Raw genomic sequence first — 16,743 nt, 5'->3', positions numbered from 1 at the left:
CTAAAAACACACAAGTACAAAATAATGAAATAAAAAATCTGTACAACTGAGTGGGAGGATGTATTAGGGTCGAGGGGGTGGTCTCATTCCGGGAGGAGGAGGTCCTCTTAAACCAGGAGGAGGTGGTCTCATGCTTGGAGGGGGCATTCCCATTGGAGCACCGCGACCTGGACCAGGGGGCATTCCCATTGGAGGGCCCATAGGGGGCCTCATGCCTGGGGGAGGGCCCATCATACCAGGGGGTGGGGCTCCTCGCCCAGGGGGGTATTGTGTCAGAGCACCGGCAATGCTCGCTCCTGCTGCAGCTGCAGCAACCGTCCCTCGACCCTGTGGGGTCATCACCTTCAGCTCCTTGTGAGTCACAGTCAGCACTGACAGGGACTGGTAGGAGATCAGGGGCATCTTCTTCTTGGTCCACCAAAACACTGTGGGGACCAGACACATCTGATCCCAGACTAGCTATCACTGAGCCACCATCGATGCTGTTGTTACACCCAGATGAGACCCAAGTAGTAGTTCGCTCTTCTGGACAATCTGTTTGGAGGCTGTTTGGGTCACTCAAGTCCATACTTTCAGTGTCGCACCCCTCCAAAGATTCTCCAACACCAAGATTCTGTGACTCAGTAACATGGAGGAAGTTCACATCAAGAAGCAGATTTCTGTGGACAACCCTGCAACGTCCATCTGAATCTTTTATTTTGTAGACGTGAATTTGACGCTGTCTGTCCACAACTGTGTAGACTGTAGGTTCCCATTTCTCAGCCAGTTTCTTCTTGCCACGTTCACCTCTATTGGCTAAGAGAACTCTGTCGCCAATCTGGAGGGAAACACCCTTGACTTTCTTGTTGTAGCCTTTCGCTTGGTGTTCTTGTTGATGAGTGGCATGCTGCTGGGCCACTTTTGCAGCATCTGCCAGGTTTGTGAGAAGCGTGGCTGAATAGGTGCTGAAATCAGTCACATCAGAGTCATGAAGAACCGACCGGAACAGTACGTCTACTGGTAGCCGAGGAACACGACCAAACATCAGGTAAAAAGGAGCGAAGCATGTGGTCTCGTGAACGGTGGCATTATAGGCAAAAGTCAAAGTCTGAATCTGCTGAGGCCAATCTTGCTTTGTTCTCAAGGGGAGCGCCCTGATCATGTTACCTAAGGTGCGGTTAAAACGCTCTGTTCCTCCGTTGCCCATAGGGTGGTAGGCGGTGGTATGAGACTTGGCCACACCTGACAGGTGCAGGAGTTCAGACAGCAGCTCGCTTTCAATTTTAGTTTTTTTATCAGAGGAAAAACTACAGGATCAAACTTTTCTAAAATGTTTTGATTTTTATTTCAGACTGAAGTGTTTTTTAGTTTAACCTTTTAACATCCTCACTCAGAGAAATGACACTTTCCTCTCAACAGGAGAAACATTCTCTAGATTCCTGCAGCAGAACTGATGCTGATTTCAGGCTTTTTGCTTTAATTGAAAACTTTAAACAAGCATTGGAACAGGATCACAGGGTCCTGGAACCATTTGGAGCGGGTCAGGACATCCTCAAGAAAACGTCAGTGTAAACAGAACCAGAACCACACAGACAGAAATTGACCTTTATTTGAACAAGTTTCATAAAAAACACCATCAACACCCCACCACACCCCACCCCTGCTTCAGCTTTCAATGTTTCCTCACGAAGTCTGATGTGCACGTGGGCACTCGGACGTGCACATCAGCAGCTCCAGCTCTTTGAACAAACCCTGTTGGGGAGACCGGACCTGCAGGAGAGACCGGACCTGCAGGAGAGACCTGACCTGCAGGAGAGACCTGACCTGCAGGAGACCAGACCTGCAGGAGAGACCGGACCTGCAGGAGAGACCTGACCTGCAGGAGAGACCTGACCTGCAGCATGGCCCAGCGAAGCATCTTGGTCACATTTCATCTTAATAAATAAAAACAGGAAAAACGTTCATCAAATAGAAAATAGACGAAGATCTGAAACGTCTTCATCACATTCTGATCCGCTGGGGACCGCCCCCTCTTTCTGTGGGCGTGTCCACACGAACACCTTTTGGGTGACATTCTGGGACCCCGGCCGTCAGGCGTCTAACGGTCGGACCCCGCCGTCTCTACGCTGTCCTGGCCGAGTCGTTGCCCTCCAGCCTCCGGAAGCCGTGGTCGTTCTTGTCCAGCCACAGCTCGGCCAGCTGCTGCGTGGAGCCGTACGACGAGGCTTTGGAGCCCAGACACATCTTGTACTGCTTGGCCTCCAGGTTGGGGTCGCAGACCACCGGGTGGTGGACGTGCACGATGCCGGTGTCCACGCTGCGGAACAAGCCGATTCCTGACTGGACGAACTTGTTGTAGAGGTCCACGTCCTCCAAGCCCCAGCCCTGAATGGAGGTGTCGAAGCCCCCAGCCCGCAGCAGGTCTCCCTTGTAGACGCAGACAATGCCAAAGCCGTAGGTCCTCCACAGGCCCGTCTTGGAGGTGAAGACGTAGTGGTTGCTGCTCTGCACTTTCCCAGCATACACCACTTTAGGGTCGTACTGACTGAATATGATGGGGAAGTAGGCCTGCTGCCCCAGAGCAGCGTTCGTCCGGCACCGCTTCAGGAAGTCTCCGGAGAAGAGCAGGTCCACATCGCAATAGAACAGCAGCGAGTCGTTGGTGAAGTGGGTGGAGCCTACCTCCAGAGCCAGAGCCCTGGAAAAGGCGCCCGCCACGGGCTTGATCTCCATGTCGGCCCGGGGGTACTTCATGTGGTACTCCCTCATCAGCTCCACCTGCTTGACCCGCTCCGTGTTGTTGTCGGTGCTGAACAGCAGAACCAGCAGCTTGACGTTCAGGTTGGGGATGAGGCACACACGTTCAAAGTTCGCCATGAAGCGGACGAAGATGTCGTAGCGGCCCGACAGCGGCACCAGGATGTTGACCTTGCTCTCTTTGGGCTCCCGCTGGTCCAGGCCGGAGGCGGCCAGCTTGAACGGAACCAGCATCTTCAGGGAGTTGGACAGGAAAGACAGCGAGTCTGAGTCCTTGTTGATGTGGCTGGCCAGCGTGCCGGCGTCCATCTCCTCGTCCTCGCGGACCTGGATTCGGCTAAAGGTCTGCTGCAGGTAGGCGTGTCTGCGGACTGGAACCGTCATGGTCTTGCCTTTGTGCTTCTTGTAGAGCAGCAGCAGGTCCAGCACGTACTCTGCGCCGTACAGCGGGTTGACCCGCCGGTAGCCGTACTGGATCTCCTTGAAGTCGATGACCCGGCCCCGCGTCTTGGCGTTAGCGTTGATCATTTCCATCACCTGCATGATGATGTCATCCAGAGCCTGTTTCTGGGAGGAGTCCATCCCCCGGCGGGGGGGCTGGCTGTCCGAAGACGAGAACAGGTACTTCCCCGTCAGGAACTCCCACTCCAGCACGTCGTCTCGCTGCTGAGGGTTAAAGCGCATGAAGGAGGGTGGCACGCCCAGCTGCACGTCCTCCCGGCCCGGCTCGGCCGCGCCGTAGCGCCCCATCTGCACGATCTCCCGGTGGAGCTGCACGGTGCGGTGGCGCAGCTCGGCGATCTTACGGCTCAGCATGTAGCTGTGCAGCCGGTACTGGTAGGGGGGGTTCTTGTTGGGGTGCAGGGTGATGGCGCGGTGGATCTTACTGCTGTGGAGCTCCCGGATGTAACCTTTCTTGTTAGGCTCGTAGTTCTCATAGAACAGCTGCTGCATCTGTGGAGACACGGAGTAACAGTAACTGTAGAGTAACTATGACTGTAGAGTAACTTGACTGTAGAGTAACTATGAATGTAGCGTAACTATGACTGTACAGTTACTATGGCTGTGAAGTAACTATGACTGTAGAGTAACTAAGACTGTGGAGTAACTATAACTGTAGAGTAACTATGACTGTGGAGTAACTATGACTGTAGAGTAACTATGACTGTAGAGTAACTATAACTGTGGAGTAACTATAACTTTGGAGTAACTATGACTGTACAGTAACTATGACTGTACAGTAACTATGTAAGGTAACTGACTGTAGAGTAACTAAGACTGGAGTAACTATGACTGTGGAGTAACTATGACTGTAGAGTAACTATGACTGTACAGTAACTATGACTGTGGAGTAACTATGACTGTAGAGTAACTATGACTGGAGTAACTATGACTGTGGAGTAACTATGACTGGAGTAACTATGACTGTGGAGTAACTATAACTGTGAAGTAACTATGACTGTAGAGTAACTATGACTGTAGAGTAACTATGACTGTACAGTAACTATGACTGTACAGTAACTATGACTGTACAGTAACTATGTAAGGTAACTGACTGTAGACTAACTAAGACTGTGGAGTAACTATGACTGTGGAGTAACTATGACTGTAGAGTAACTATGACTGTAGAGTAACTATGACTGTGGAGTAACTATGACTGTGGAGTAACTATGACTGGAGTAACTATGACTGGAGTAACTATGACTGTAGAGTAACTATGACTGTGGAGTAACTATGACTGGAGTAACTATGACTGTGGAGTAACTATGACTGTGGAGTAACTATGACTGGAGTAACTATGACTGTAGAGTAACTATGACTGGAGTAACTATGACTGTACAGTAACAGTAACTGTAGAGTAACTATGACTGTAGAGTAACTATGACTGTGGAGTAACTATGACTGTAGAGTAACTATGACTGTACAGTAACAGTAACTGTAGAGTAACTATGACTGTAAAGTAACTATGACTGTGGAGTAACTATGACTGTAGAGTAACTATGACTGTGGAGTAACTATGACTGTAGAGTAACTATGACTGGAGTAACTATGACTGTACAGTAACAGTAACTGTAGAGTAACTATGACTGTAGAGTAACTATGACTGTGGAGTAACTATGACTGTGGAGTAACTATGACTGTAGAGTAACTATGACTGTGGAGTAACTATGACTGTAGAGTAACTATGACTGTAGAGTAACTATAACTGTGGAGTAACTATGACTGTAGAGTAACTATGACTGTAGAGTAACTATGACTGTACAGTAACTATGACTGTACAGTAACTATGACTGTAGAGTAACTATGACTGTGGAGTAACTATGACTGTAGAGTAACTATGACTGTGGAGTAACTATGACTGTAGAGTAACAATAACTGTAGAGTAACTATGACTGTAGCGTAACTGACTGTGGAGTAACTATAACTGTGGAGTAACTATGACTGTAGAGTAACTATGACTGCAGAGTAACTATGACTGTGGAGTAATTATGACTGTGTTGCAGAAATTACATTTGACACTTTTTCCTCTTTTATTTTCCTTATGTTTCTCACATTTCTGGAGGAGGAGATGGCGGCGCACGTAGTTGCAGCAGCCTGGTGTTGGAATGGTCGGTGCTATTTTTGGATGTTTTTTCATGTATGTTTTGTGCACATTCAGTTGGTCTGATCACACCTACAGCCAACACGAGCTCCTTAAAATCAGATTACGCTACAATGGACGTGTAACAGCCGAGTTTATCCGGTTGCACAAGATCCCGTGGGAGATAGCTAGGAGCCCCGGCCCTTCGTGGTTTCCTATCACATCAAGGGGGGCGCGCAGGCGGCGCAGGACGAGAAAAAACGGGGCCACAGAGGTGGCGCGCTAGCTAGGCTACGGAGGCAGCCGCTAAAACCACCGCTCCCCAGCTTATTCCTCTCGAATGCCAGATCCCTCCTAAACAAGATGGATGAACTGAGGCTGCAAAGCGCGACAAACAGCTGCGTCAAGGATGTTTGTGTCCTGCTCATCACGGAGACCTGGCTGCAACACTCCATTCCGGATTCGGCTATCGAGCTAGCGGGCTACACAGCGCAGCACCGAGACCGAACAGCTGATTCCGGCAAGAGCAGGGGAGGCAGGTTCTGTGTATACGTCAACAACAGCTGTTGTACCAACACAGTGACAATAGACAGTCAATGTTCACCGGACATTGAATATCTGACTGTTAAATGCAGGCCCTTCTACCTCCCAAGAGAGTTTACTGCAGTAATGCTCACAGCGGTGTACATCCCACCTGATGCTAATGCTAACTCAGCTATCGAACTTCTTTATGCTAGCATTAGCAACCAGCAGAGCAAATATCCCGACGCTGTGCAGATCATTGCTGGGGATTTTAACCATGCAGACTTGAAGACATCACTGCCTAACTTCCACCAGCATGTTAAGTGCACCACAAGAGGAAAACAACACCCTGGACAAAGTCTATTCCAATGTCAAGATGAGCTACAGGGCCAGACCTCAACCTCACCTGGGCCATTCTGACCATCTGTCCTTCCTGTTAATTCCTGCATACGTCCCACTCAGGAAAACTGCTCCCACCATCACAAAGACTGTTTCCACTTGGCCAGATGATGCCTCCCAGCGGCTGCAGGACTGCTTTGAGCGGACAGATTGGGAGGTGTTTGAACATCAGGACCTGGAGCTGTTCACTGACAGCGTGCTGTGCTACATTAAGAACTGCATAGACACAGTCACGGTGGACAAACGCATCCGGGTCTATCCAAACCAGAAGCCCTGGATGACTCGGGAGGTCAAACAGCTTCTGAGGAGGAGAAACACCGCCTACAAGTCCGGTAATAAAGACCTCTACAGCGCAGCCCGTACCAACCTGAAGAGAGGCGTCAGAAAGGCCAAAGCAGACTACAGGAGGAAGATTGAACACCACCTGGACAGTAATGACAGCCGCCGGCAGGTGTGGCAGGGAGTCCAACACCTCACCAACTACAGGACCAACCGCGGAGCTGCTGAAGGTGACATCATACTGGCACTGTAGAGGATTTAAACATCTTCTTTGCCCGCTTTGATGTCCCAACACCACAGGAGCCTCAGCTTCACCCATCAGCCCACAACAGCACAGTCCTGGTCCTGGAAAAGCATGAGGTGAGACGTACCCTGCATGCAGTCAATCCAAGGAAGGCTGCCGGTCCTGATGGTGTCCCGGGGCGAGTGCTGAGGGATTGTGCAGACCAGCTGACTGCAGTCTTCACAAAGATCTTCAACCAATCCCTGGCACAGTCAACAGTCCCAGTCTGCCTGAAGTCCTCCACCATCGTTCCTCTGCCCAAGAAGCCTCACATCTCCAGCTTCAATGACTACAGACCAGTGGCTCTCACTCCAACAGCCATGAAGTGCTTTGAAAAACTGGTCCGTAACCACATCACTGCTGTTCTCCCACCAGGACTTGACCCCCACCAGTTTGCATACAGGGAGAACCGTTGCACAGAGGATGTCATAGCAACGGCTCTGTATGCTGCTCTTTCACATCTAGAGCAGCGGGGGAGCTGCGTGAGGATGCTCTTTGTGGATTACAGGTTGGCCTTTAACACCATCCTCCCCCACAAGCTGGTGACCAAGCTGGAGGACCTGGGACTGCCCCGCTCAACCTGCCTGTGGATCAGCAGCTTCCTCTCCGGTCGCAGACAGAGAGTCAGAGTGGGACATTGTACATCCTCGGAACTCAGCCTCAGTACCGGCTCCCCCCAGGGTTGTGTACTGAGTCCTCTGCTATACTCCCTGTTCACGTACGACTGCACACCTGCCCACCACAGCAACACCATCGTAAAGTTTGCTGACGACACTACAGTGGTGGGACTCATCTCTGACGGGGACGAATCAGCCTACACAGATGAAGTGGAGCAGATGTCCACATGGTGTTCATCCAACAACCTCCTCCTCAACATAACAAAGACCAAAGAACTGATAATTGACTTCCGGAAGAAGAAGACGGACATTCTGCCTCTATTCATCCGTGGAGACTGTGGGAGAGGGTGACAGACTTCCGCTTCCTGGGAGTCCACATCGAGGAGAGCTTAACCTGGAGTTTGAACACCACCGAGCTGCTGAAAAAGCCCAAAAGAGAGTGTTTTTCCTGAGGTTACTCAGGACAGACATTCATAACACCATGTGACACATGCTCATGCAGCATCTGTCTATAACTCCATGTGACCCCCCCCCTCCATGACATCCATTATCCAGGCTGAAGTGACATTCATAACCAGCACTAGTCAGATCGCTGCACATCAGCGCGGCGGTCTCCTTCATCGCCATGGAAAAACGACTGTCTGCAACGTTGCAGAAACTGAAGCTGCAGAAACTGAAGCTATGACTTATTGAAGTGTTGCTGATCATAATTCAGGACAGATCAGGTAATCCACCATCTCTTGAACCTGAGTGTTATCTAGTGTCAGAAGAATTACTTTGTCAACGTTGATTAACAGACTAAAGACCAGCGAATGAAATGAGTGATTTTGATCAAAACTGGTATTTTAGGTTATTCGATCAAATTTTTATGTGTATTTTATTGAAATGGTCAGCACTCATTTGTGAAGGTGAGAATCTTGAGGCGCCTCAGGATTCGATTACGATTCAGGAGACGATGATCTGATTGTGAAACGATCATCAATACATCGCAAATGCCAAAATGTTTCCAGATGGTCAGATGACAACATCTGGAAGGTCAGCCTTGTTTGTGTGTTCTTCAAAAATGTCAGAGTGAAAAACGCTTTTCACTTAGTTCTGCTTATTACTTTTACTTTAATTCCTATATATTTTTAGAGTATTGATGGTGTATAATTTATAAAACGATTCCCTCCCTTTTATTTTTCCCTCAGACTAAAGCAGGACAGCAAGTTTTCACAGAGTAACAAAGATGCTGAAACCCTAAAGCGGAAGAGCCGTCTTTCAGAAGCAGATCCTCAGGAGGGAATCTCACCGTACCAAGAGTCTCCAGAGGATCTCATGCAGGATCTCATGAAAGATCTCACGGAGGATCTCATGGAGGATCTCATGAAGGATCTCATGAAGGATCTTACTGAGGATCTCAAGAAGGATCTCATGGAGGATCTCACGGAGGATCTCATGTAGGATCTCACGAAGGATCTCACAGAAGATCTCATGGAGGATCTCAAGAAGAATCTCATGAAGGATCTCACAGAGGATCTCATGAAGGATCTCATGAAACATCTCAAGAAGGATCTCATGTAGGATCTCACGGAGGATCTCATGAAGGATCTTACTGAGGATCTCAAGAAGGATCTCATGGAGGATCTCACGGAGGATCTCATGTAGGATCTCACAGAAGATCTCATGGAGGATCTCAAGAAGAATCTCATGAAGGATCTCACAGAGGATCTCATGAAGGATCTCATGAAACATCTCAAGAAGGATCTCATGTAGGATCTCACGGAGGATCTCATGAAGGATCTCAAGAAGGATCTCATGGAGGATCTCACGGAGGATCTCATGTAGGATCTCACGAAGGATCTCATGTAGGATCTCACGAAGGATCTCACGGAAGATCTCATGGAGGATCTCAAGAAGAATCTCATGAAGGATCTCACTGAGGATCTCATGGCGGAACTCATGGAAGATTTCACGAAGGATCTCATGGCGGAACTCATGGAGGATATCACTGAGGATTTCATGGAGGATCTCATGGAGGTTCTTATATAGAATCTCACAGAGGATCTCAAGAAGGATCTCATGAAAGATCTCAAGAAGGATCTCATGAAGGATCTCATGAAACATCTCAAGAAGGATCTCACAGAGGATCTCAAGAAGGATCTCATGAAGCATCTCAAGAAGGATCTCATGAAGGATCTCACGGAGGATCTCATGAAGGATCTCATGAAGCATCTCAAGAAGGATCTCACGGAGGATCTCATGGAGGATCTCAAGAAGGATCTCATGAAACATCTCAAGAAGGATCTCATGGAGGATCTCACGAAGGATCTCACGGAGGATCTCACTGAAGATGTCATGAAGGATCTCATGAAGGATCTCACGGAAGATCTCAAGAAGGATCTCATGGAGGATCTCACGGAGGATCTCATGTAGGATTTCACGAAGGATCTCACAGAAGATCTCATGAAACATCTCAAGAAGGATCTCACGAAGAATCTCACAGAGGATCTCATGAAGGATGGAAAATGAGATGGAAAATAAAGAAACTGGTCTCTCAACATCATCCTTGTCTTCCATGCAAAGTAAAGGAGACACACGGCCAGCGCTCCATGTAGCGATCAGGCTGCTGACGTTTGGCGTGAATGCAGCGTTAGTGTCAAGAATGACTCTGAAAGATTTCTATAAATATGTTTTGTAAAATTCCAAAGAGCCAGTCAGTGTTGCAATTCATCTTCCGTTTAATCTTTTTGCAAAAAGGGAGAGAGTCAAAACAGAGGTCTCCTCATAGATCTCTGCCTTGGGTCCCTCTCATAGCTCAGACACTCAGACAGTTTTATAGTAACACACATAGGAATTCCATACACGGGCATAACAAAGCAATGAGATCAGTTGTTACTAGGTAAGAAAGGTCAGCTTTACACAAGATGTCTTAAGTGACCCATATAAGGAGTTGTTTTTGAGAACAATATTTAAGGAAATGAAACCACAGCTGCTGAGCACGGCAGACAGGATATAATGCAGACGGTCTTCAAGGCTCACACACACACACAATTAATATTTTCAACAGTTAGGTTCCTGATGTTGATATGATGAGAGTGGTTGAAAGTAAAGGATCCAGTTGGGATGATCAGGAAGTTCTAGGTAACCAAACAGGAAGTGCTTGGAAAGCAAACCGTTTGTGACATCTGATTCGTCATCAGTTTGAGGCAGAAGAAGAGAAATGGACCTACCTCATAGGACCAGACACACTGGACTCCAGCAAACCTCCGGACGCAGCGGCCCACCTCCACGTCTTCATGGGTGGTGTACATCTCCTGCAAACACTCCCGTATGTGGGGCACCATCCTTTTGAGGACCTCTCGGCTCATTATGACCCCCGGCCCCCCCATGCAGAAGTTCTCCCCTGGTTCCAAGGCCAGCTTCCCCAGCTCGTCTCTGGCCCCCATTCCAGTCTGACCCAGGAAGATGGCCTCGCTGCTGTTGAGGCTGCGCAGGAAGCTCTCCAGCCTCTCGCTCTTGATGTAGACGTCGTCGTCGGCCCTCATGAACCACTCGTACTGGTCCAAATAGTGGTCGTGCATGTACTTTAACATCATGAACGACTTCTTCTGCGGTGGGTACGAGTCATCCACGTTCTTTAAAGCCACCACGGGAACAGGAACGGAGGTGTCGGAGCCCTCGCTGGAGAAGAACTCTACACGACCAGGAATGGTTTGAGCCCACGTCCTGCAGAACACACAGAGACTGAGAAGGTCAGCCAGAAACTTCACAAGAACGTCATGTAACAGAAAATCATGTGACAGACAAACATTTATACAACAATCATGTGACAGATATCTAAAATACAGACATTCTGATCTCAGGTGGGCCAGATCAGGAACATCACAGCAAAACAGCCTGTGGTTGATCAACATATTATCTGCAGCTTTGATTTTGTTTCTCTCTCAGTTGGAAACATGCCTCACCACGCTAGCAGCCTCCTCGATTATTACTAAATTGATTCTGTGTATTTCTGGATCTCTTGTGTTTTCTTTGCTACCCCTGGTGGTGGAATGTTGCATTGCGGTCATTTCTTTACCGAACCAGAACTCTAGAAACTTGATATTTTTCTCCATCAGCCTTTATGTCTTTCTCTTCATGACTGGGCTGGATTCAATCATGTGGCCCGCGGGCCGTATGTTTGACCCCTGCAGCATCTCTGCTCTTGAAAGTGTTCATCAGAACTATTTCTTCTGGTTTCAGTTCTGCCCTGCGCGTGCATGTGTTCTGCGCACAATAAACTAACGTCTGTTGAAATAATTTGTTCTGAACCAGAGTACTTCCGGTTCTGTGAGCATTTCCGGTCTGGGTGGCGGCCCGGCCCGGTCTGGCTCGGCTCGGCTCGGATATGCAAATGCTCGTGAAGACTCACCTGTGCGCGGCCACCGCGCGGCTCCGCAGGTACTTCTGCGCGGTCATGACGCCGACGAACAGGAAACTTCCGGCCCGGGACCCGGACGTGCGGCCGGAGGGGGGGTCGTTGGCCGGGGAGGCCCACGGGACTCCGCCGAGCTCCCTCCGGGGAGCCCCGCTCACGCCGCACGCGGCCGGGCTGGCTTTCCGCTTGTGGCCCGCTTTCTTCAGCTCGCTCGCGCGCGGGAGAATGAGGCGGGACGCGAGCGTGAAGCCGACCACCAGACCCAGCAGAACCCCGAACCAAGCTCTGCGACTGCGAGCCGCCATCCTGAAGTCTGCTGGCCCGGTCCGGCTGCGCCTACGTCAACGATAATCCGCTTAGAACGTGTCGGTTCCGGCGCGGGACAGCGGGCTCTCGGTCCCCCCCTTCCTCCTTCAGATGCCTACGTAGCATCTCCTGGAGGCTGCGCATGCGCCCTCCACCGGTGGGCTGCGACCGTAACGGCACAGCGCGGCGGGCTCGGTGGCTTGACCCAGCGGGGTTTCCGTAGACAGATGCTGCATTCACATCCAGTCGGAAACGCGGAATTCTTGGTTCTCAGAAACCACAGCGGCTGATCCTTGAGGGATTCATCTGTATAAAGCTGATCTAATCATTTTACAGTTTGGGTCAGAGAAATGTTTCACATCTGTAAAGTGTTCTAATCACCAGTCCAGGTTTTCTTCTTCTTTCAAAGAACTCCATTGAAAATCATGAGAAATTACAAAGATGCTAGTGGTGATAGCTGAAGATGCTGAGTTGATAGCTTAAGTTGATAGCTTAAAACGATGAAACCAATAGCTGAAAACACTGAAACCAATAGCTGAAAACGTTAAAGTTGACAGCTGAAAACGTTGAAGCTAATAGCTGAAAAAACTGAAACCAATAGCTGAAAACGTTGAAGTTGATAGCTGAAAACGATTAAACCAATAGCTGAAAACGTTGAAGATGATAGCTGAAAACACTGAAACCAATAGCTGAAAACGTTGAAGTTGATAGCTGAAAACGATGAAACCAATAGCTGAAAACGTTAAAGTTGACAGCTGAAAACGTTGAAGCTAATAGCTGAAAACACTGAAACCAATAGCTGAAAACGTTGAAGTTGATAGCTTAAAACGATGAAACCAATAGCTGAAAACGAAGTAAATATCTGAAAACTCTGAAACCATTAGCTGAAAACGTTGAAGCTAATAGCTGAAAACACTGAAACCAATAGCTGAAAACGTGGAAGTTGATAGCTGAAAACGATGAAACCAATAGCTGAAAACGTTAAAGTTGACAGCTGAAAACGTTGAAGCTAATAGCTGAAAACACTGAAACCAATAACTGAAAACGTTGAAGTTGATAGCTTAAAACGATGAAACCAATAGCTGAAAACGATGAAGTAAATATCTGAAAACTCTGAAACCAATAGCTGAAAATGTTGAAGATGATAGCTGAAAACACTGAAACCAATAGCTGAAAACGTTGAAGTTGATAGCTGAAAACGATGAAACCAATAGCTGAAAACTAATAGCTAATAGCTGAAAACGTTGAAGATGATAGCTGAAAACACTGAAACCAATAGCTGAAAACGTTGAAGTTGATAGCTTAAAACGATGAAACCAATAGCTGAAAACGATGAAGTTGATAGCTGAAAACGATGAAACCAATAGCTGAAAACTAATAGCCAATAGCTGAAAACGTTGAAGTTGATAGCTGAAAACACTGAAACCAATAGCTGAAAACGTTGAAGCTAATAGCTGAAAACACTGAAACCAATAGCTGAAAACGTTGAAGTTGATAGCTGAAAACGATGAAACCAATAGCTGAAAACCTTGAAGTTGATAGCTGAAAACGATGAAACCAATAGCTGAAAACACTGAAGATAATAGCTGAAAATATGGAAGTTGATAGCCAGCTAAAATGTTAGCTAAATGCCAAATTAGCCTAGAAAACAACAACAACAAAAAAACAGGTTAGACAGAACAGCTAGCCTGTAGCTAAAATAATAGCTAAACTGCAATTTAATACCTCCTGGGCGCCTCCCTGGAAAAGTGTTTCGGGCATGTCCCACTGGGTGGAGGCCCCGGAGATGACCCAGGACATGCTGGAGAGACATCCTCTCTCCAGTGTGGGAACGTCTCGGGGTCCCCCCAGAGGAGCTGGAAGAAGTGACCGGGTTGAGGGAAGTCTGGGAATCATTGCTTAGACTGCTGCCCCCACGACTCGGTCCGGATGAGAGGAAGATGATAATGGATGGAAGGACATGGAATTTGAAGCGGTTTTGGGTTCGGTTGCTTTTTATTGTAACAAGAGAAACACAAACATAAGGGGCGGGGGCACCTGAACCCGGACCTTCAGACCCTCCTGCTGGTCCGGGACCTTTGGCAGAAGAGTCTTCATCAAAAGCCTCAAGACAGAACAGGAGCTGAATGCCCTTCTTCACAGATTCCATCTGGATCCGGCGTGGGGGTGGCATGGACCCCCGCAGCATCGTTCCTCAGCTCAGTGTCCGTCTCCAGCTCGGTCCGGGTGGTCGGCATGCACGAAGGAGGCCGGAGGTCACGCAGACCTCAGCCTCCAACTCTAACCTCATCCTCCTGAAGACGGGCCCCTCCTGCCAGGCCTCCAGGAGCAGGAGCCCCCGGCCTGGCCGCTCAGAGGACTGTAGTCTGAAAACAGACAGAGGTCAGTCACTAGCTCCCCCTCCTGGTCAGACATGTCAGACTGGCCAGTCCTCACTATTTTCACTATATTTTGAAGAAAAAACTCAAACTTATCAGAAGTTACACGACTTCAACAGATTTACAAACTCATCTTTCCCATCACAACTTCAGGACCAAAGGATCACTTTTCATCCTCCAGATAATTCGTTTGAAAGAAGATTCCAGATTCTAGACAGATTCCAAAATATATTTTTTAATAAACCGTAACACCACAAAGACTCATAAATAAACGTGAAATGTTTATATTGGTTTGATTTTCACTTGATGAAATCAGTGACGTCATATCCGGCGTCAGAAAAACCAAAGAACGTAGTGAGTACGGTGTCTGGGTGTGTTTATCCAGAACACTGGATAGTTCATGAGTAATTAGGAATCAGACATGATAACAGCTGTTTGTCTCTCTATAGAAGTCTATGGGATCCAGCAGGAACTTCCTGTTTGGAACGCCAAGGGGTGGAGTCTCTCAGTCCAGTTCTTATATACAGTCAGGGTTCTAATAAAACTTTTTGAGGAAGATCAAAAAGAGGCCGCAGATTTTTGGGGTTCAAGTTTAATATGAAATGCTGCGGTTAACAGACTCTTCTCATGGGACGTGAGAATGACCGCATCACCGTCAGTGTAAAGAGACTTCCGGTTTACCGGTTTAGACCGGCTAAGCTGAGAACCGAACACTGTTGAACATCATTTTAATAATAATGAAAGGTAACCTTACTAACTGTAACAGAAAACTGAACAATGTTCATTTTATAAACTTCCAATCTAATCATATTTGCATTTCCTCTCTCAGATCCTTCACGAATCAAAACTCAAACATAAGTAATCCTGCACAGCTGCTTCCCTGATCCTTATGGATGAGATTAAACGAGTCTGGGATTATTTCTCTCAGATAACTTAGAGTTAGATGAATGTTACAAGATCTAACGCTAATGCTAGCAAAAGCTTTGAGACGTAGCTCTGCAGATCTTTTCATAAAAATAGTTTCATAAAATTATTGTAAACAGAAAAACTGACATTAAAGTCAAACTAATGACTGCATTTTCTGATGCTCCTCCCATTTTCTCATAACTGTGTCTGATCTGCAGCAAAATACATTAAAAAAGGATCAAAGGAATTGAAAACTATCAAAGTGACTATTTGATCATAATTTTCTAAATATGTACATCCAGTGATCAACTTTTCTCTTTGCAGCACGGACCCAGAGGAGGATGGTCAGAGTTTAACCCTAAATGTGCGGCTGTGTGTGCAGCTTACCACTTCTTCAGGAAACGGGTCAAATGTAGAGAAACATGTAAATACGTCTGGCCAGTCCTGAACTTTATACTGAGCCGCTCTTATTTTGAAAGCTAAAAATACGTTGCTCAATAGCTGCACATGAAATATCTGTTTTTGTAATTACCTCTGAAAACATGCCATAAAACTACAAATACCTTGAGCCTTAGAAGCCATTAAAACACATGCACACGTGCAGCGATGAGTCTTTGCTGCAACATGAAAATTCCGCCCATTTTTTGTGCTGATCATAAGAGAATAACATCGGACTAAACGCGAACTTCAACGCTGATTGTTATTTTAAGCTGTATGGGGTATCTAACAGGGCAGAAGAACTCTGGGGTATCTAACGGGACAGAAGAACTCTGGGGTATCTAACGGGACAGAAGAACTCTGGGGTATCTAACGGGACAGAAGAACTCTGGGGTATCTAACGGGGCAGAAGAACTCTGGGGTATCTAACGGGGTAGAAGAACTGTCAGGCTGCAGCTTCAATCAGACAAACGAACCAAACGTGACGTCAGAATGAAACCTCCAGCTCTCGGTTACCTGGAGGCTACGTACCTGCACTGCGCAGCGGCTTCTTATCCTTCTTGGGTTTGGGGGCGGATGATGAGTCAGCATCTTCACTGGCCTACAGGTGAGACACTCAAGTGAGATGCTGCAGGAAGTGAAGACGTCCTGAGTCTCCAGGACGGTTGATGGATTAACTAACTGATCTGAAACCTGTTGGAGCTGCTGCTAACAGGCTGTCTGTCATTCCACGGCAGGTGTGGACTCACAGGTGAGAAACAGGTGGATTTACCTGAGAGCTTGTCGTTTCTCTGTAGCTCCTCCCACTCCGTATGCTCTCCCATGTTTCAATCCTTTGCCTCCTCTTCTGTTCTTCTTGCTGTTCAGGAGACATGCAGACAGGTGAGCTGGCCCTCCCC

At 47.7% G+C, this 16,743-nt stretch overlaps 2 protein-coding genes across 3 annotated transcripts in view; both read right to left on the bottom strand.

The window, feature by feature from the left end:
* Positions 1 to 1,572: 1,572 nt before the first annotated feature.
* chsy1 (chondroitin sulfate synthase 1) lies at positions 1,573 to 12,601 on the bottom strand. 2 transcript variants are annotated; one of them, XR_002917911.2, is made up of 4 exons: positions 11,811 to 12,601; positions 10,630 to 11,125; positions 1,820 to 3,690; positions 1,573 to 1,749 (listed from the first exon to the last, which is right to left on the bottom strand). XR_002917911.2 is itself a non-coding variant. In XM_024261800.2 (3 exons), exons 1-3 carry the CDS (start codon positions 12,119 to 12,121, stop codon positions 2,101 to 2,103), a joined length of 2,397 nt encoding a protein of 798 aa, XP_024117568.1. In that variant the 5' UTR covers positions 12,122 to 12,601; the 3' UTR covers positions 1,573 to 2,100. The 2 variants fall into 2 exon arrangements, 1 of the variants encoding a protein (XP_024117568.1); XM_024261800.2 differs by having other exon boundaries at positions 1,573 to 3,690.
* Positions 12,602 to 14,098: 1,497 nt separating this feature from the next.
* selenos (selenoprotein S) overlaps positions 14,099 to 16,743 on the bottom strand; it is a 3,313-nt gene continuing 668 nt past the window's right edge. The window contains exons 4-6 of the mRNA XM_024261801.2: positions 16,617 to 16,703; positions 16,376 to 16,445; positions 14,099 to 14,488 (exon numbers count right to left, since the gene is read on the bottom strand). Of these exons, the coding sequence (XP_024117569.1) occupies positions 14,409 to 14,488; positions 16,376 to 16,445; positions 16,617 to 16,703 (237 nt within the window). The 3' untranslated portion in view covers positions 14,099 to 14,408. The remainder of the gene's footprint in view (positions 14,489 to 16,375; positions 16,446 to 16,616; positions 16,704 to 16,743) is intronic.

The sequence above is a fragment of the Oryzias melastigma genome, linkage group LG15 (genome assembly GCF_002922805.2).
Source record: "Oryzias melastigma strain HK-1 linkage group LG15, ASM292280v2, whole genome shotgun sequence".
In the NCBI taxonomy this organism is placed as follows: domain Eukaryota; kingdom Metazoa; phylum Chordata; class Actinopteri; order Beloniformes; family Adrianichthyidae; genus Oryzias; species Oryzias melastigma.
Note: the sequence above shows the minus strand (reverse complement) of the source record. Positions and strands in the feature narration are given on the sequence as shown.